This window comes from Triplophysa rosa, linkage group LG16, assembly GCF_024868665.1.
Source record: "Triplophysa rosa linkage group LG16, Trosa_1v2, whole genome shotgun sequence".
Taxonomy (NCBI): domain Eukaryota; kingdom Metazoa; phylum Chordata; class Actinopteri; order Cypriniformes; family Nemacheilidae; genus Triplophysa; species Triplophysa rosa.
The window spans coordinates 17,857,726-17,879,537 of NC_079905.1; the positions used below are offsets into that span (position 1 = coordinate 17,857,726).

A 21,812-nucleotide genomic window follows, 5' to 3' on the forward strand; every position below is an offset into this window, starting at 1 on the left:
GATATTCTCAGCTCAAGTAAAATTTTCTTAATTGGCCTTGTAATCCTGTCAGTGTCAGAAACATAGCGATACAAAAAAACTCCTGTCCTCATTAAAAAGTACAAGCCTGCTTTTGAGAGCTCACACACAGAATTGATTAGAAAGGTAACTTTGGGTGTTATATTCATTTATTTCATTGTTCTGCTCCCAGCTCGATGAGACGGGATTTTTCTCCCTGCATTCCAATTACTGCATTGTAGATCAAGCAAGGTACGAGATTAACTAGAGAAACCTCACTAACACAAAGAGAATTCCTAACTTAACAAGGTGTCATTCCTCGTTGATGGAACCCTATCGGAGTCTGTGCCGGCTGTCCCAGAGTGATTATGAGAGCTGCGTTTGAATGTAAATACATGCACGTGGACCTCTGAAATCAGCATCGATGTTTTTAATATATCTTTTCCGCTTACACTGGAGTCTTCCGATTTCCCAATAAACTTTATTACATTGTGGGTGTATTATTTTTCTCAGAAATAGAACATTTCTCAGGCTTTACAGATAGCATTTAAAGTTTAAACCAAAGTTAAAATTATAGAACTCACTTTGATCAAAGGGATCAGCAAGCCTGATCAGAGGCAGAGTGGCAGGATCTCAGACTTCCTCAGCTGAATGCTTAAACAAAGCTTCCCTGGGATGAGGGAAATGCATTGCAATGTCCTCTTCTTGTCTGGGTTTACCTTCATTAGCTCTATAAAGTTAAAATGTTATTGTTTTATGTAAAAAAAATCACATTTTTAAACATACGCAAAACCATATTAATTACAGTTTTTTTCAATTGTTTACACGCAATTTTGAAAACCGGGTTATTTTTTTCACAATATAAGCACAATTATCCAAACACCACACACAATTTGCATAATTCCTAGATTGTTTGCAAAATGACACACTTCAGTCAAAACATACACACTTCAGTCAAAACATACACCCTTCAGTCAAAACATACACCCTTCAGTCAAAACATATACACATATTTGTGAAAATGCTATTAGTTTTCATTTAACCAACACAGTCCTCAATGATCAGACACTATTGCAGCCAGTTTCACACTGCTGTGATAAATAAAAAACACATTTGTACAAAACTAATTTTAGGAAATAGCATGTGCTAGATTTTTGGCCACACGTTGTTATGTAAGGGATAATTTAGATGAAAAAAGTGACAAACCCACAACATTCTTCATGATTAGTTTGAGATATAGGGAGAATGTACACAAATTGGCCTACTATAAACTTACCAAGCACTGCACAACACTGATGCTGCAGACTGAATATTTCAAGTATTTATTTCAATACTTACAGTATTTCTTACCATAATCAGTTACAGTAATCAACCAACAATGAAATCAATGAAACAAATAAAATCTGTAGACAAATAAAAATTACTGCATGAAGTACATACNGAATAAATCTGTTTAGGTGGCAGTGAAATGATTCAAGGGATGTGGAGCCTCTGGCACACCGATACGTTTTTAGAACCATCCCGCCCTTGATTAGGGTTCCAGTTTCTGTGTAGAGCAGCACATCTGGAGGGTCCTGAATACAGGTGACGTGCCGCCTCTGGACATGCCAGATGTGCTGCATCCTCACACTGTCAAGGAGAGGAATACCAAGGGCATCATTCCCCTGGCCACCCATGAGCTCTCTGATGAGCATATCAAGGAGGCGGATAGTGGTTTCCTCTCCTCGTGTTCTCCTCCTGCAGTGTTGGGCCAGCTCATCTTTGCTTATATGACGGTCAAGCTCTGCCTCCGTCATTGCAGGCCAGCCCTGTTGGGTGAGTTGCTCCCTCTTGGCCTTTCTCAGCAGAGTGAGATCCCCTGCGTCCCACTCAAAAATACAGGACGACAACCTAGCCATAAAAGTAGGGTACAACTGGTGGGCATCTGTGGTGCATCCTACTGCCAGACGTCGCATAAAATGCCAAATGTCTAGACGGACGATGACATCAGGCCAGCCGCTGAACCGCCTCTTCAGTTTAGTCTCTCCCACTTCCTTGCAACAGTCACAGTCCACATACAGGATAGTGGGAGGATCAACACCAGCTCTCTGGTATCTCTCCATGAGCCCTGCAGCCATGAGGTCTAACCCAGCCCCTTCATTTGCAGTCAGGACACTCATCAGCACCTGACCTACCTCATTGCCTACTGAGGTAAGCCACTGTGCTGTGCCTTTCGCAGGCCCACTCAACTTCTTGGTGATCTGAAAGAAACAATAAACATAGCAAATAATACAACATACATTCAAATCAGTAACATTGACAAATAAAGCTCTTTTGGTATACCAATACATTATAGATAAGGGTACAGTCATTAAACCAGCTCCTCTGACCTTCTTAGTTGAATCCATTTTTATAATTGATCCGTACGTGGATGTGATGCTGGCCTTGATGTGATCGAGTCTGTTGAGGATGTCCTGGCTGTATACAGTGAGGAGCCATTTGTAGCTGGGTACAGGAGCAAGCGGTGGTGGTTCCTGGAAGTGCAGTGGATCCAGGCCAGGATTATCCAAAAAGGCCACACACTCTGATGTGTACCGAGCCACACGTTTTAACCACTCCTCACTGTGGTTCTCCCTCAGCTGGCCGATGATCCTCACTGGGCCATTCCCCATGCCCCTCTCACGCAACAAGCGAAGAACTCGAATGTCACAGGCATACCTTGGCAAAAGGTATTAATTCAAGTATCTTATTTTCAGGTATCTAGGAAATATTTCTCAAAAAAGGTAGCATATGAGTGAACATGACTGCAAAATAATTACTTGCGTGTGAGGATGACCCTGAATTCAGATCGATGGGCCAGGTCCAACTGCTGCAGCACAGCATGACTCCAGGACAGGTAGCTGGTTCTACACCTGGTACAGATTAGGGTCTCTGTGACCAGGTTGTAGTATCTGTCGATATCTAACACCTGTCATACCCTCCTGTGCAGACCACCACCACACAGCTGTTGCCGGGCACAGGCAGGGTTAGTACACTGGAGCCGCACCTTCCATAGCCTATATGGCATCCAGAGCAAGAGCCGCTGTGAAAAAAATCTAGCAGGTGTTGGAGCTTGGTGGTACAACAGGGCTGGTTGTGGGGGGTGATACCACAACTGTAGGTTTTCACGCAGCTCCAGCTTTCCCTTTGCACCAACCCTAAAAAGTGCTTCCGACACCCACTTCTGGTCCTGCTCTGGCATTGTCTGTGGCCACAGTAGTGGGAGATCCGCAGGGTCTTCTGGCTGAGATGAGACCTGCTGATATTTACAAAAACACTAGTTTAAGTATAAGCTACGACAGCATTAAATGACAAAGGCATGTTCATATTTTGAATGACATCTTACTGGGCTGCTCACAACAGCAAACTCAGAAATAGTCGATGGTGTTGCTGTTTCTTTTATGCGTTGTGATCTCTGAGCTGGAGGAAGGAAGAAGGTAGAGGAGGACTGGATGACAGGCCGATGAGGTTTGGGGGATGGAGGAGGACGAGGATCAGAGGGTGGGCTAGAAGCTGCTGCTGAACTGGAGTGCTCTAATGTCTGTGGAGTCAAACATTATGATCATCTATTAAGGGGATCAATTGCAAATTGTTTTTTAATGAAATAAAATGATGTAGTGATCATGTGATGATGTCTTGATAAAGTCATGATGTCTTTCATATTAACCTGAGAGGTTTTCCTCTGGGTGCTCAAATTGGGTTTTGCTGCTGCCACATGTGAGCCTCCAAACCTTGACTTTTCAAACTGAAAAGGTTTGTCATAGTCAATGATATCAAAACCCTAACACTATAGGAAAAGGTTGAGATGTTTCAATGTCTGCATTGATACCTGCAATAGTAAGGTCTGCTTACCATTGACAATGTCAGTTTGGCCATCTTTGCAGAACGTGACACATCACTGATGGAGGGTGTGCTTTGAGCAGGTGTGCTCTGTGATGCATCCACTGTGACTGGTGGATGAACCTGTAATACATGCACAAAGATATACCAGACATAATATTATAAAGTCTTCTTAATGTGATTTCAGATAAAAAGACACATTGATATTGCAAACAGATCTATTTATGCAACTTGAACTAGGCTAATTGAAGTTACCTTGTGAAATCCACAAAAACAAATCTGAGCTTCCTTCAGAAGGGTGGTCTGCCCCCTCATTTGCAGAGGGCACTTTTCTATCTGTGAACATAAAGTATAGCTACGACACTGTTGTCCACGTTATCTCAAAACAGCCATAAGTCATCATAATTATATCAATATTACATTGTATTTACATATGTAAATAATCACTTATTTAAAAATCGCACAATGTATTATCATACGAGTTCACACATGAATCTGGCAGCATAATTTACCTTCTGATACAACTCATGCCATCTTTTTTGTCGGGGAGAAGGTCTATTCCCCTCCCTAGATGGCCAAACTCCTGTTCGGGCAAAACTCTCCAGACGCGCAAACCAGTTAGCATCGCTCATGCCTTTGTGTGACTTAGCTGAAGCCATATTGTTGCCTAAAACAATACAGAATATGTTACACTAACTGCCATTGTAGCCCGACAACACGGCATTAACCCTCCTTTTGTGTTCATTTCATGTTAGCTAGTTTTGTGTTCCTGGTCCAAAATGACTGCCACATTATAGCAGATTATGAATCCATAATAATAGATATACATGTAATGTTCACAAAAACTTAAGTTGATAAAAAAAGATCTATCACAACATTAGGTGAATATACAGTACAAGTTTTGAACTCATGTTTGCTATTTATGGCCTGTATGCCTCATTGACCTGGGCTCATACAACTCGTTTTTGATTTTAAAAAAGCATAATGTATGGATTATTTTGACTACAACAAATACTAAGATTAAATATATTGTGCTATTTCAACTGTGTCCATCTAATGAGGACATTTGCCTGAACTCAATTTTATACACTTATTGTAGTCTCCTCCATTCACTTCTAATGACTGGTCATTTTTGACCAGGAATTCCACAGGTGATAAACAAGGTAAACAAAACACCCAAAATTTGATCAACATTATCCAAATTTATTTTGTTTGTTCAGATGCCCTATGTGGACAAAGTCATGGAACCTCATGACAGATTAAATAAACTACATTTTCAGAGAGAAAACTTTAAATCGATCAAATTCGACTGGAACACAACAAGAGGGTTAACAGTTACATTTTGTGCCAGTTTAATTTAACGGTGATGTTACAGTAGCCTATAGCTAATAAACAAAATAAGATATACAATAAGATTTACGTCAACCCCCACTGCTAACAGACCATCGCCATGTCCCATGAAGTAAGGTTAACATATCAGATATGCTTATGTAATTACAAGTAAATTAGGTAACGTTACCTATCAAAAAATAAGGTTTGCTAACTGAAGTTACACAAAGTCAGACAACACCGGCTAAAATTATTTACATTACAAATATATAACTGTTAGCTGTTAGGATCAATGACAGTTAACGTTACCTGATCCAGTTGACTGAATTCTGACAGCTGAGGTAACTTTAATCGTAGGCTAATTTTACGGAGCCAATCTTGCTATTCATAAAATAAGCCATTTCATTAACAAAATATAAATAACATTCCCGAGCGAAATATAAATAACATAACTTACCCGAGCAAATAACATTCCTAGAGCGGAGATTGGATGGAATGCGCTCAATGATGGATAAAAATGGACTACGTGCGGTGATTGGTTTATGAAAAATGGACCTTGCAATTTCATTAGACGGCCAAAAATGGACTTTGTGATTGAATTGGTTTTTTAAAGATGGAACTCGGCATACTATTGGATTTATTTTACAGACTTGTGGTTGTCAGGTACCGCCATTTCGGCCACGTCGACTTGCGCAGGCCTGTCCGCGAAGGACCCTAGGCGCAGTAGCCATGAGTGATGGACAGGATGCAAGAGAAAAGTCAATGGCCCGTATGGGGAAAGAAACCCGCGACCTTGGCGTTTTTAAGACCACGCTGTAACCAACTGAGCTAACTGGCCACGAGGCTCATGTTTTCACGTTCTGGATTTGCATAGGATTCGCGCGTACCGTTAAGTGAAGCAAAAAGGCTCGTGTGACTCCTGCTATATCGTGTTCAGTCACAAACCCATCAGAGAGCCGTGTTCTCCTCGCGTGGCACCCGAAACACGACAAGAGTCTCCCATCATGGTTGGATCTAAGGTAGATCTCGCTGGGTCGAAAGCCCTTCAATCCCGATGATCCTCTTAGGCTTCACTAACGGTTACGGGCACTCGAAGAGCGCTGTGGCAATTCCAGCATTGCTTTTACCCAGAGCAACGGTGCAGGAGCTTACGTCAAAGACAATGAGTTGTCACTTAGAGATTCCACACGTTTTCTTGCAGTGTTACTTGCATTTTCAATAAGCCAGTGTGCACGTGTGCTGTGGTGCGTCTCTTTGCGCTTTCCTGTAGTTTCTTGAAAAGCGTTATCCACCCTTAGTGTTGAGCAATTGTCAAAATAAGTCCTTAGCCCTGGGCATGAAAAATCTCTCTGCCAAATGTTTTTTTTTTTAGTGTGTTTGTTTGCAATCACATTAACGTCTCAGACATGGGCAATTTGTTCTGCTGTACCCTCCATCTTCTATGTGGTTCATCGTTCCACAAGTACAACCCTACTCCTGCACGTAAACATGGATGAACTTCACTCGTGCTTCGTTGACAGCGCAAACGTTCTAGGAGAAAGGCTCAAACGGTGGGGCGTTGACAACCCCTCTGACGGGGTTCTGCATGGACGCCCCGAAAAAGGGAGAAGTTCCGGTGAGAGGTCCCACCGAGATTTGAACTCGGATCACTGGATTCAGAGTCCAGAGTGCTAACCATTACAACATGGAACCCGGTGTCACGGTTGCCGACCCGCCAGATCGCAGAGTAAGGCCGCTCGGTTGGGACTGCAAGAGCTTGAACAAGCCTTTTGCATGCCAACAATGCACGAGGGCGTTTTCTGGAAGAAGGGCAATTATTTTCTCTTTCGTTTTGCGAGTCGGTGCTTTCGGCATGTCGGTCGGTGGATTGCGGCGTACTGTGTGCGATTTCGGACCCCGGACCCTCGTACAAAAAAACCACGTCTCCATTAGTCTATAGGCTTCCGGGCGTCCACGTTCATGTGTTATAGACAGAAAACGTAAGCTCATCCATTTACAGTCTGTTATAATAGAAGGTAGCAATAATAGAACTGAAAATGAATTTTATCAGAGGTGTAAAGAGTACCTGAAAACCATACTTAAGTAAAAGTACAGATACCTTGCAGTGAAAATTACTCCATTACAAGTTACAAGTCACCAATTCCAAAACGACTTCAGTAAAAGTCTTCAAGTATCTGATTTTAACAGTACTTGAGTATTTTACTCATACTGAATGTAGGCTCAAAGCAGCACTATAGTCCTCAACACTTAAGAGACACGTCAGTGAAAAACAAGAAACAGTCGATACGTGAGGAGAGCAATCGCATTTATTTTCTTAAATCATAATAAGACTGAACACCTCAAAATTGCAACAAGTCATGGCCTACACCATAACTTTTATAACAAATAACACCATATAACCATTTTATAACACCATAGCATCTATTACAAACACCCAAGTCTCATTTAAGCTCAAGCGCTCTAGGTAAACCAAACTCCTTCCAAAAAGGTCTCTTCAATATGACGGATAAATAAAATAATGTTAAGTAAAATTAAAAAGTCAAAGCCAGCGATTGTCAACTACCTGACAATGCACTCGTATTCACATAAAGAAGTTAGGGCAAAATTCACAAGAAGTACCTTCAATGCCCTTTAAATGGCAATATTAATTCTTCTGTAGCAAAAATAAACTGCTGCAAAAAATATTAATTATAAGATAGGTGCCATGCAAAATGTAATGTGTAATTGCATTAGTCATTACAAATGTAGTGGAGTAAAGAGTACATATACTTGTTCAAAAATGTAGTTAAGTAGAGAGTAAAAGTTGCTAATATCTTTAATACTCAGTACAACTACAAAGTAGCCAAAAAGATACTTAAGTACAGTAACTAATTACATTTACTCCAATACTTTACACCACTGATATTTGAGCTACATTTACCAATGAATTGATAATGAATTTAAAGTATTCTTTTGAAGAGCTAAAAACATTGAATACAGAATGAATGGGCAAGTGAAACGCTTGGGTTAAGCCCATTCATTCTGTTTTCAATGTTTTTTTCAAGTCATTGGTAAATGTATCTCAAGTATTTACCTTTGTAAGGTGTCGATTAAAATTAAAATGTCTATTTGTGCGGTTTTTAATAAACAGAATCACACGTTTAAAAGTTTTACATTCACACATTTGAAATGTAATGTGTACCATTGCAGAGCGTTATGAGCATATGCAAAGTGACCAAATACATTGCATTGAACAGAGGTCACAGGTCAAACTGAGCTCATATACTCAAAGGGCCTTCCTAAGATGCTGTTAAAGACACAGGTTAGAATGCAAACACATGCGCTTTAATGTATTACAGTGCAGAGTGTGATGAGCATATGCAAAATGAACAAATACATTGCTTTATGAAGAGGTCACAGGTCAAAATGAGCTCATACACACAAAGGGCCTTCCTCAGATGCTGTAAAAGACACAAGTGAGAATGCAAACACATCATCTTTAATGTAACACAGTGCAGAATGTTATGAACACTTGCAAAAACCACAAAAGTGGATTGTGCAGAGGTCAGAGGTGAGAATGAGGTTTGGGCCTAGAGCAGATGTTGTAGAAAGACACAACTGAGGATGCAAACACATCATATTTAATGTAACACAGTGCAAATGACCAAATACATTGCATTGAACAGAGGTCACAAAGAGGGTTTTGTCGGAGAAAGCAAAGAAAAGAAAGCGAGAGAGTGATCGGACACAAGGACGGTCACGAATCAACATCGGACGGGCTTACAAACGGTAAGTTTGTAATAATATAATATAATATAATTAAAATCTAAATGAACAAAATAATTTAATCAATACGTGCAAAAATACTGCATGCCAAAACAATAAGTCTATATAACTATAGAACTACAAAAACGATCCTCGGATTAACTTGAACTCTTCGTCGGTGTGAACTCTGGAAATCTAATGTCTGCCACCACCGTTATCTGCAAAAGTAACAAAGAAAAATGCAACTTAAGTTCCATGGACAAATTAGAATAAACAATTAGACTAACAAATTAATGAAAAATGACTAAAAGTAAACTAAATGTAAATGTTTAATTTACTAGCAAGAAAGTTTGTGCACGGTCGCATCAAATGGTTTGATTAAAAACATAGCCTAAATATTTCCTTTTAGCCTATGTAAAAAGCAGACATTAATTGCAGATTAAACGTGTTTTGTGTATTCCTGTGTATTTTCATTACTGAAAAAAACAAGCATATTGAATACAGTTCAAGTGCAGCGTCACAATATTAAGTGATGTTGATAAGGACTGATTTGACATTGGAGTTTAAAAATGTATGCAACAGATTTGGATTGTTTAATAAGCGGGGAAATCAAATACGTATATTAAAGTGCACAAAAAGTACAAAATTATATATTACCTTTTTAAAGTATACTTTAAAATATCTAAAGAATATTTAAAGTATCGTTTGCATAAGCAAGTGTAAATGTTAATAACTCCACTTTTCTTCCAAACATGCCGTTTCTTTTACACATCAATTGATTTAATAATTTAGAATAAGAATAACAGTTGTTAGTAATTAGTGTAGTTTTTAAACAGATTCTAATAATATTTATATTTTAATTTACCGCTAGATGTCGCTGTGGGATAGGGTATTATGGTGGTTCAGAACAGGTTTTGTAGAACTTTAAATGAAACATACTGTAAATGCATTCCTTTCACTGGACAACATATTTTATATATTTTAACCTGTAGTTAATACTACAGGTAATATCAAAGTATATTGTAAAAAAGCATGATTACCATTTTAAATTCCTGTGTGGGGCAAATTTCAGGACTAATGCGATCAGGTCTTCTACATCAATCGCCTTCAACGTCTTGAAGTTCTTTTGTGTTGCCTCTAGAAATAGAATAAATAAATCACAGTTAATCTCCAAATAATTTCTGCAGTGTAATGTGTAGACACAGTACTTCAGACATGTGTCATAGTGATAAATAAAAACACATTTGATTTTCAATAATTTTAATACCATGTGCTTTTAAAACAATTTATTTTAAGAAAGTTATTTAGGTGATGTAAGTGTTCCAACAAAATAGCAGTTTTATCATTTATAGCAAATGTACAGTTACGCATTGAAAACACAGATAATTTCTGTTTTAAACTGTAAACTGTTTACATGTTTTTTCCATATTTTTACAGAATTTTCAGGTAACCACAGCTGGCAGTTGTTGTTTTCTGTAAAAAAAATTATGGACATTTTTTACAGTGCAAGCAGATTTCACTCTGAAAATGATATCTCGTCAGATGGTAATTATTTATGATAAATACTTTTTACAAATACTTTTGTAAATTAACAATTACAGTATTTTAATTGCTTATGTGCTATTTTCATTAGCAAAAACCTACACCTGGGGTCTCTAGTAAATGCAGCTCAGTATAGCATAAAAGTAAGCATATTTCTTAACATGAAAGCAGGACAAGATGGTAAGGACAATTGATTACTTTAAAGTCTTATCATTACCGGTCGCTGCCACATGATCTTAATTTAAAGGGCAATTTATTCATACTGTTAGATTTATTTATCATAAAAACCCTAACAATGGTGACAATCAACAACCTCTCCAGATAAACATTCAATTCAATTCAATTCAATTTTATTTTATTTATATAGCGCTTTTCACAATGTGCATCGTTCCAAAGCAGCTTTACAGGAGCAAATAAGAAAAACACAGAAAGGTAAAACACAGCACAGTGCATGGTGTTTATAGACCAAGCAAGATCATTATAATAAATAATATCTAATAAATAAATGAATAAATAAATGCAGTCTCCCGGTGAGCAAGCCAACACTGCACTGCTCTGCTGTGGCGAGGAACCCAAACTCCAATGCTGAATAATGGAGAAAAAAAAACCTCGGGAGAAACCAGGCTCAGCCGGGAGGGCCAGATCTCCTCTGACGTGTCATAGCTGCACTCAGTGACCCCGACCAAAGCCACCGAGCAACGTCCACGAAGAACAGGGAGAGCCCACGAGCCGCGACCCAGGAAGCCCCACCCGCCGAAACCGTGCAGGTCCAACCCGGTCCCATTCCGCGATCAACAACAGACAACAGAGGAACAACCAGGGAAAAGTAGTAATGGCATAATTAACTTTATTCCTCTGTTGTCCGACATCGACCACAAAACAAGACCAACCAGACCACACCCACACAGTCCCAACAAATGAAACGCCCCGAACCACAACCAACAAGCCCCCCCACCCCCTACAAACACCCACCCAGCTACCTCCAATCAAAGTCACTGAGTGCAGCCATAACTTCAAACTGCTGTCGTGTGATGTAAGTTTAGCATTAAATACCAAGTATTGTAAATTTAGCATTTATGTGACAGGTAGTCCGTCTTTGCTCTCGGTTGGGGATGGAATTGTACATTCAGATCGTTATGGATGTGTAGAGTGGCAGCCTGATATTGAGTGTACACCTGAACTAGAATCTAAGCACAATGAATTGAAAAATGCCTTTAGAACCAATCATCTGCATGAGTCAAGTGTTCGAAAACTGATGGCGGAAACATATTCCATCCAGCGTGCAACGATCAACAAAGGAAGCACTGTCAACACAGTAATGGAAGAGTGGCCCTTCCTTTTTGAAGCAGTTTACCTATTTGATCACACATGTACTCTTCTTGGCTTTCCGGTGCAACAAAAGCTGGCTGAGGAATTGTCAAAAAAAGGAAAGACCATCATAGATTTTCTTGACTCAAAAGGCATGAAGATGCAACTAGTTGAAAATCCAGTACAACTGATCTCTGCCATTGCCAAATTCTTCAAGGAAAACCCTGATTGCCTCTTTTCCCAACATGAGGTAGGTTTAGATTTTTCATGCTTTAGAACTATTAATGCAATGTTAATATTAATCTTAGACCCTTTGGGCATTGTCCAAAGTTGTCCCTTTACACTTGTAGGACACCACCTGAGATGAAAAGCTCTATACAGCCAAGCAGCCAGTCGTGTAGCAAAAATTGATGGTTAGCATCATAATTGATGGTTTACATGGTTAGCACCATGTAAAAAATGAACTCTGAGCAGAAAAGATCTTTATGTCATGCACATTTTTTTCCCATTGTCCAATCAAATGGAGAGGTGGGCTGTCCGTTGTGGTGATGGAACTTTACAGTTGCTTGAAACGTCCAGAGACTGCAATGATGGAGAAACTTGTGGTGGCTCTCGCGGGGTTAACTGAGCAAAGTCAGTGCAAGCAGCCTGTTCTTGCGCATTTTTTTTAATGTTTCTGCTAATATGACAGTTAACAGCAACTAGAGTTCTTGCGCTAGAATCCCTGACTGACATGACTAGTCAACATAAAAAAACACTGCTGTTTTCAAAAAGTCAACCAAAAAGGCAGTGCGCTGCTGCTCATGTTTTCAAATGCATTCTGTCTGATCTGCCCCTTACTCCGTTATGATGTAACCATGTATAGGGAAGCAGTTTATACATCGGTAACAGTTCATAACATTTATAGTGTTTCTTTGATGTTTTCTTTTCCAACAACAGGACTCAACTTTTGCTAGCATTCCAAGCACACCCTGCATTCTTATTATGGGTTTGTAGTCTATTATCATATTAACATATTTTCTTGCACCAGCTTATTTGTGATGTTTTCTCTTAATTTAGCTGTTTAAACAATTTCATAATTTTAAAACATTGCTGAAGATGAAGGCATATTTTTTTCTGTTACTACCAACAACATACATCATCAGTAGAGAACCCAATTGTTTGAGTATAAAAGATTAAAATAACTGTGTTTAGAGTGGTTTTCTGAGATGACATGTAATGTTTTCCATTTGTAATACTGTTGTCTTATGTTTAAGCAAATGGTCTGTTTAAGATTGCTGTCGATCAAGAGGTTGTTAATGACCACATCACCTCCCCTATTGTGGCCCTGAGCTACGCTTTTTGTTTGTTTTATGTCTTGAACATAAAATACCCAAAGGAGATGGGACTTACCCTGGAATTCATACAAAGGTATGCAACACAGTTTGTTTTGAATTGTTGTGTGTAGACCATATTGCTGTGTTGCTGTTTATTAAATTCAACATTTTTGAATCTTGCTGTTTCCAGGATAAAATACTTTAAAGACAGTTTAGCTGATAACTGCCATCTACTAAAATCTGTTGTTAAAGCAGGGGTAACACGCAGTTTCTGCCAATCTCATGTTAATCTTGAGTACCTATACAGTAGTATTGCATACTTCATATCTTCGAAGAGTATTTAGTTTGATCACATTTATAAAAAAACAACCAAGCTCCTGGAGGCGTGCAGGGGAGGCGGAACTGAAGCATGAGCACACAATACATCATCACTTTACTCCTGCATAACTGTTGATTCACTAGAAGTTTGTGTTGTTTACATAATGCACGTATGCGCCCATTGCCAACAAAAAAACAGACATATAACTAGGATTGCATGCTTAATCGAAAAATCGATCTCGATTCATACATAAATGCTATCTAATTTCTAAATGATGGCGATCGACTTCTGCATATTTCCCTGCATTCAGATCACGATGCATTAACGTGTTTGGTCTGCATTTCAGTGTCATTGATTTTATTACTTGTCTACTAAAAAACATATCCTTTTCTTTAAGAGTTTTCCTTGGAATAAATCCCGAGCGAGGGTCTAAGGCTGAGATGAAGGGAACAAAGCACCAACGCATCCCTCCCAGACTGCTGAAGTTCCTTTATGAACTAAACAACTTTGAAAACCCATAGAAAATTAGAGTTTTATGTCTAAACTCACACTTGGAGTAAGGTACACAGAATGCACATGCACACAGGCCACCTTGCATGTCATTGAACCACTTTGTGCCTGCTCTTCCTCCTGTGATTGTACTTTTTTTTTTTTTCATTTCATGAGTAAAAAATGACTGCATTGAAGAGTTCAATTGCGAGAGTGGTTTATGTAAACATTGCAGTTGTTATTGATGATTTTGATGATGCTTCTGTCCTGTCTTTGTTTGAGTTGGTGCTTGTAAAATACATGTTTGACATTTATTTTAAAAGTATTTGTTCATGTTTGTTTTTGTATGACTTTTTGCTGTGTAATGCAGCAAACAATCACTTTTAGAGACCCTTGCGTATCTTTATATGAACTGTTAGTTCAATATTTGAGTGATGGAAGCATCAGTCTTTGTATGACAGGTTTGGGTTGATGCCTGTAATTTGTTCTTGTGCCTGGTTTTAAATCAAGTTTTCACTTTAGAAGCTTGCAACCACTAATAATTTAATTCTGTTTTTTGTTCTTTGTAGCAAAAAGAAATTGTCTAACTAAACAAGCAGTTTTGAAACTGTGCTTATAAAAGTGTTAAATGAATTGTATCTTCATTGTTGAATGTCATTTCATTGTTTTGTACTGTCATCATGTTTAAAGCAAACAAACGACATTAAAAGCACTTATGAATATGTTTACATGAGATAAAAATAAACGTTCAGTTTGCATGTATTGTGGTAAATTTATTTGATCATTCTGTTGTATACAGAATGGCCTGGTGATGGGTTACTGTCATTATTGCATTTTAGCGTTGGTTTTACCCTTAAAGACAATTTAAGTGTTCCTTAGTTGAAACTTACCTAAATGTATAAGTACCAGGAAATACGGGCTAGTATAATGTCTCTCCAGTTTTTTACAACGGTACGGTCTTTAAAAACGGTACAGATATGATAGTGATTTCTGCCGAAGGATTGACGGAGTGTCCGTAAGGAGTACAGAGGATGTACTGTAAATGTACGGAAATATCCGTTTAAGGGTTGAAGGAAATGTCCGTAAACATAACGGAAAATTTACTGGTAATTTTCTGCCAGTACATTATCCGTTTTTTAACGGATTTTTTTTTACAGTGTAGGTCATCTTACATTTCATACAGTTGATTGGTGATAAATGTGATGCTGGCAACAACTTACTGCGTGATATAGCCTTAAGAATTGTATTAGAAACAACCTACAATTAAAGATGTCTGAGCAAAAATGACCCTCAATGAATGTCATATTTATTTAGCTATATCACACAAGCGCAATATCACACCAGTGCAGTTTTTTCCAGAAAACTACGAGTGCACATGTTGATTTTATACAACAGCTAAATAAATTAAGTAATATTACGGTATATTTTATATACACATTACACAGTAGGCTATTCTGTTTTCTTAATTTTCAACTAAAATATTAGACTCAGGGGAACTGTTACGTGCCTCTGAGCAAAACAATTTCGTTTCTAAATAATTACGTTTCTTGAGTTAATCAATTAATCAGTGGCTCCTTTCCATAAAGAATCATTTACTGCATTCTTGAACGAATTCAGTGAATCCAATGAATTAATGACATTTACCGCCACCTACTGTCAGTTTTTTAATGTTCACATTATTTAAATGTTAAACACACTATAAATGTTAAAATGGGGATAGTTTTTGCCAAAAAAAAGAACATTTACATTGTTTATTTATATTTGCTTGCCCTCATTTCGTTTAAAACCTGACTTTATTTCTTTGGGGAAAATGAAGATTTTCCTAAGAATGTTGGTAACCAAACCGTTTTGCTGCATAATATATATAAATACAAATTCAGCTTCTGAAAAACAAAATTATTGCCGTTTTATCTTAAAAAATTAATAATATATTCTGAAGCTACTTGCTGTAATGTTTTCTTGTAATAATTGCTTTAAATTAGTGTGATGCACAATTAATTGGCGACTTATTAGATTTATTAATCGGCACATCATGTAATTATTATATTAAAAACTTTAATTGCTTCACAGCCCTATTTTTTATATAACCTTACATTTTTAGAAATGTCTACTATTCATTTACATTCTTAACAAGTAGTGTTGTTATTCTATTTTAATGAGCTTTTTACCTCAAATGCGGTAAATTATGTGAATGGTCAAAAAAGAAAGCATAGTGTTTAAATACATTGTACAGAATACTGTCCAGTAACTCTCTCTTTCTCTCTCTCTGTTTACCCTTAGGTGATAAAAACTGCCTTCCATCTATGTTGAGCACAGGTTGTTTATTCCTTATCATATGGACAGATTTGATTTAATTCAATATTACTTTGACTTGGGTCTACCTTATAAAGAAATCCTTTATATTTTAAGTGTTAAACACGGGATAACTATTAGCCTAAAGACACTTAAAAAAATCCTGAGCAGAAATGGACTATTTCGAAGAAAACATTTTGACAACTTATTCAGTGTTGTTCAGTTTGTCAGGGAAGAACTTCAGGGCTCAGGAGCATTGCATGGATATAGATGGATGTATAGTAAATGCAAGGAGAAAGGACTTCATGTACGCAAGGAAGACATCCGCCTCATTCTGTCTACTCTTGATCCACTGGGCACTGAAAGGCGAAGAAAAAGAAGATTGCACAGAAGATCTTATTTTTCAAAAGGCCCCAATTTTGTATGGCATGTTGACTCTTATGACAAATTAAAGCCATTTGGCATTTGTATCAACGGGTCAATTGATGGATTCTCACGTAAAATACTGTGGTTAAACGCATACTACACAAGCAGTGACCCTAAAGTCATAGGAGGTTACTTTCTTGAGACAGTAAGAGCTCTTGGTGGATCTCCTCTAATCCTGAGAGCAGATATGGGAACAGAAAACAGCACAATTAGGGATATGCAGCGATACTTACGACGTGGAGATGCTGACCCACTTGCTGGAGAGAGAAGCTTCATTTATGGCAAAAGCACAGCCAACCAGAGAATTGAGAGCTGGTGGGGTGTTCTTAGAAAAGAGTGTGTGGACTTTTGGCTTGAATACTTTCACCAAATTAAAGATGAAGGCAACTTTGATGGGAGCTTTTTGGACAAGAACCTTGTCTTATTCTGTTTCCTGGGTTTGATCCAGGTAAATACACACACACACACACACTCGCGCATGCGCGCAGTTCTGTAACACAGGGAACATCACTCTTTGCTCTTTATGACTTTTACAGGAAGAACTGGATTCTACAAAAGATATCTGGAACAGCCACCTGATTCGTCCATCAAGAAACAGACTTGTTCCACATGGTCGGCCAGATGTCATGTACACCCTTCCTGAATTATATAACACGTTAGACTACATATGCCTAGTACCAGGGGAAGACTGTGACACCTGCGAAGATCAATGCTCCCATCGCTCTGCAATCTCTTATTGTGATGAGGACATTTTCACACTGTGCTCACACATAATGGCACAGCATCATTTCAGAATTCCCAAGGATAGGTATACAGCGTTTGATCTCTACCTTGCACTACGACAAGAGCTTACAGCAGTGTTAAATATTGTGAGATAAAGACACCTAAAAAACAATTCTTAAAATTGTTATGGACAGAGTCAATTCCTTTATTATTAGATTTACAGTAATTTAAGGAAATTCTGTTTTTGACTTATATCCATCTGTTATCCAACTGTTACATGTCTAATTTTATTGCTGTAGTCTTGTTTACTACTTAATAATATTAATTATAAAATAATATTAAAAAAATAATATTTTATTTTTAAAAGGAGGCATCAAAAATGTCATTTTATTTATTTTTGTTTGTTTGTGTAAACTTTGTATTCAGGGAGAACAGCAACAATTAATGATTTCGAATGAATTGGCTTCATCTTTAGCTAACACATTTCTAAAGCCTATTCAATAAATGTCTAACACTGTTGCTTTTGGAACTTGCAATGCATTGTAAGAATAGGTTAGTATGCAAAACAAACACTGAAAACAGGAGTACATTAAAATTGAATGTGAATCTATATAACTTTACATTGTAACCCTGCTGTAACAACATATGTGCATTTTATTACACATTGTCTTAATATATACAAGAAAACAATACATAAGTACTGTAAATCTCAAACTGTGAGTGAGACGTTGAATAAAGCAAAGAAGATACAGGTACAGCCACGTCACATGCTGCTGTTGCACATACTGTACTGTCTGCTACCCTGTACCACCTTAGACAAAAACAACATTGATAAGAATATTAGACAATGTTAATACATAAACATAATAGACATATTCTTTGTAATTATCAGTATTACCTCTATATAATATCCATCACCCATATGTTTGATTCAAGGACATTTGTGAACTCCTCTGCAAGCTCAAGGTATGAAGTATAATTGTTTGGAACTTCCAAAACACATCCACAGGTGTGGGACTGGGGACTTCTTGTGAAGGAACTCTGTGGTTGCACAAATCGGATATGAATAAACCTTGCAACAAGGAGGTCAGCTCCTGCCAATAAAAAAATCCAACGAATAACTTAAATGTATGCATACAATTTAAACAATGTAAAATGTAATATACAACAGGGAAAACAAAACAGTATAACAGTAATATAGTAATATAATATAAAAGTAAATAAATGCATAGTTTTTTGCAGTATCTACTATATAGATTGAATATAATAACAATAAAATATATGAATCAATCAATCACCTGTGCAAAAACGCAGAAACTTTCTGAGCCGAACATCACTGCAGCTCTTGATGAATCTCTTAATATAATCCATGATCTGGCATTCTCTGTTGTTAAGCGTTTCGTACTGTAGTATAGCTACAACTTTTCTTGCTGTTGGAGTAAGGCTGATCATTAATTCGTTTAGTCCTCCTGAAGGCAGTTTCAGATTTTTCAACACTGGGCCCCAACACTCTGCTATGTAAGCTGGATCTTGCACAATTTCTTTGTGCGCCACATCAAGTAAGATCTGTCTGGCATTATTCTCAGTGATAAGAAGTTTCACATTATGAGCCTCCAAGAATTCAATCCATTCTTCTCCTTCAGAGACAGATGTAAAGTCTCTCATTGCTTCTTCAACTAGTTGTTTTTCCTCTTGAGGAATTATTTCTAAAAATGCTGTGAAGAGCTCATCCTCATTAATTGTAAGTCCAAGACAGTGACACAGAAAAGGCTTGGCTAGCACAATGGGAAAGTATTGAACAGTATTGTAACCAAGAACTGTCACTTTAGCTACATTTTCCCATTCATCTTTCATGTCGTGCCTTGTCATGGGTACCTTTAGTGTGTTTCCTGTTGTATATTTCATGACAAAAGTACCCCAGTACTCACTCAGTGCATCTCTGAGAATTCCACCATTGTCTTCTCCTTTCTCAGTGCTACCATTAGGTAGGACCATTTCAATTTCTACAAGACTGTCACTGAGAAACACTAAGCCATCTGTAAAAGCTGCATTGAGATCTTGAAAAACGTTTCCTCTGCGAAGCTTTAACTTTGTGGCCTGTGGTTTCTCTTGCACTATTTGAACAGGGTCCATTGGTAGAGTGTCATCAAGTATAGTATGATCTTCCAAAACAGCATATCCAAACTGAATTTCTTCATCAACTGAAATTGAACTATATGTTTCATTCTCTGTATCTGGTTCTATCCACACCACACTGTCATCCGACAAAAATGGAAAATCAACAACTAAATGGTTTTCCTCAGTTATTGCAATATTTTCTTCCTCACATTCACATACCTCAGCAGAGGTAGCAGGCTTTTCAGATGTGAATTCATCTACTCTTTGAATCCTTGTGCTTGGAGTTGTGTCTTTTCTCTTGCAAGACAGATACAATCTTAGTATCTTTACCTTCCTTATTTCATATTGTTCACCTAATTTTGTTTGTGGATCTAGTTCTTCCTCTGTGAAGTCTCTTAATTTCAACTCAAATTCAGTTATATCCCCTAATTTATTTTTTCCATTTGGAAAAAACAGTTTCTTGCCACATTCCAATAGCTCTGCCATGGTGGCACTCTTCAAAGCTTTTAAGTGTCTGGTTCCACCACCCCGTTTTTCTTTGATTTGAACAAAGGAGCCCCGAATCTCTTCAAACAGTCCCATTTGGTAACTTCGCTCATTTTTCTGGGCATTTGAGTTTCCACTGAGTTTTTCTGCACGATTATCACTATGCTTCCTCTTGCAGGAACGTTTTTCTTGCAATTTTGACATGAGGTTTTCTGTGGCTTTAGACACTGTACTGGAAGTTCCTTCTAATGCAGCTACCTCTCTTCTGCAGTACTGTCTTATTGCTATCCGGTCTCCAAATTTAGGGATATATGACAAAAGCTGTTCATCTGACATACTGTTGATCGCATAGCAGTCAATCTAGAAGAAAAAAAAGTTAACATGTTTTAAATGTCCCAAAATAATCTGCCTGGAAAAGTTTTCTGTATTACAGGAATGATGACCCTCATGTCAGTTAATTTCTGTTGAACACAAAATAATATATTTTGAGAAATGACTGGTTTCAGTAGTATCCATACAATGTAAGGCTACTACTACTACTACTACTAATAATAATTATTATTATTATTATACAATAAGGGCAATGTAATCTGGTTACCACCAACATTCTTCAAAATATATTTTGTGTTCTGCAGAAGGAAGTCACAAGTTTGAAACGACCTACATGTTTGTTTTGATTTTATGACCAACAGATGGTGCAATTTCACTTTGATTCATGCTGTCCTTCGTTAGGAATATTATCATGTAAATCGTATTTTCTGCCACTGAAGTATTTTTGTATATATTTACAAGCTTTCCTGTGGCTCAGTGGTTAGAGCATGGCGCTAGCAAAGCCAAGGCCATGGGTTCGATCCCAGGGGATTGCAAATAGTCAGAAACAAATGTGTAGTAAAATGCAATGTTAGTCGCTTCCAAAGCATCTGCCAAATGCGTAAATTATGTAAATGTACGGTCTGAAGTCTCTTGTGTATCGAGACATAAACATGACATATATTTCTGTATGTTTCCTCACTGGTAAACCTACAACCTACTCCCTTACGAAAATTCATGTTTGTTTGTAATAAAAGTGTAGTAACCACGTTTTTGGGGTATTGATTATTAGCAAAACCATGGTTGTACTACAGTTTATCGAGAGTAACTTTAAATGATTTAAGACATAACCTGGTACATTGCTCGTATTCTACTGGTTTTTACCTTCTCCTCTCGAAAAGTTGATACAGTCACGTCATCCAACTCTCTATCTTTTTTAAGAAAATTAAGGAAATTCTCCATTTTGTAAAATAACGTTAAACACACAATGTAGCGTGTTCTGTTCCTTGCCTTACGGCGCCAGGTTTCAAAAATGAGGGAGGGGCCACAAATCCGTGAGCACAGTTTGCAAAACCGTGCGCACGGATTGCGAAAGCGTGGGCACTGATTATGAATTCGTGGGTACAGATTTCAAAAACTGAGGGGACGGTTTACAAAACCGAGAGCACGGATTGTAAACCCGTGGGTACAGTTTATTAATCCGAGAGTACGGTTTTGTTAATTGTGGGTACAGTTTATTAATCCGAGAGCACGGATTTTTAAACTGAGGGAACGAATTACAAAACTGTGGGCACGGATTTGCGGGTCTAGCTTTCTTTTCTCCGAGGGGTGACCAGACGGGCTCCGTACTAACGTTACTACATGAATTAAAAAGAAAACATTTAATGACTTACCATAGTTTAATCCCCTCAGGCACTGAAAAAAAATGTTTCGATGCGCAAGCTTTCCTCAGGCTCTTCGCGCCAGTTGTAATGTCCGAAGTGCGCACGCGCAGCTATTATATGGCTTTGTGGAGTATAATTTACTTGCGTTCATCAGTTTTATACATCGCTTAA

General features: G+C 37.9%; 2 protein-coding genes and 1 non-coding gene across 3 annotated transcripts; 1 reads left to right on the top strand and 2 right to left on the bottom strand.

Annotated features, from left to right (window-relative positions):
• Window positions 1–1,051: 1,051 nt before the first annotated feature.
• LOC130566964 (uncharacterized) lies at window positions 1,052–4,687 on the bottom strand. Its single transcript, XM_057354805.1, has 8 exons — window positions 4,368–4,687; window positions 4,111–4,191; window positions 3,868–3,978; window positions 3,683–3,760; window positions 2,796–3,556; window positions 2,367–2,694; window positions 1,438–2,237; window positions 1,052–1,088 (listed from the first exon to the last, which is right to left on the bottom strand). Exons 6-8 carry the CDS (start codon window positions 2,646–2,648, stop codon window positions 1,052–1,054), a joined length of 1,119 nt encoding a protein of 372 aa, XP_057210788.1. The 5' UTR covers window positions 2,649–2,694; window positions 2,796–3,556; window positions 3,683–3,760; window positions 3,868–3,978; window positions 4,111–4,191; window positions 4,368–4,687.
• A 2,117-nt stretch (window positions 4,688–6,804) lies between these two features.
• Window positions 6,805–6,876, bottom strand: trnaq-cug (transfer RNA glutamine (anticodon CUG)). The gene has a single exon. It is a non-coding gene; the product is annotated as a tRNA-Gln (tRNA).
• Window positions 6,877–11,615: 4,739 nt separating this feature from the next.
• LOC130567110 (uncharacterized) lies at window positions 11,616–14,538 on the top strand. Its single transcript, XM_057355023.1, has 4 exons — window positions 11,616–12,028; window positions 12,718–12,766; window positions 13,035–13,188; window positions 13,811–14,538. The coding sequence occupies exons 1-4, from the start codon at window positions 11,726–11,728 to the stop codon at window positions 13,932–13,934; spliced, it is 630 nt and encodes a 209-aa protein (XP_057211006.1). The 5' UTR covers window positions 11,616–11,725; the 3' UTR covers window positions 13,935–14,538.
• The last annotated feature ends 7,274 nt before the right edge of the window (window positions 14,539–21,812 follow it).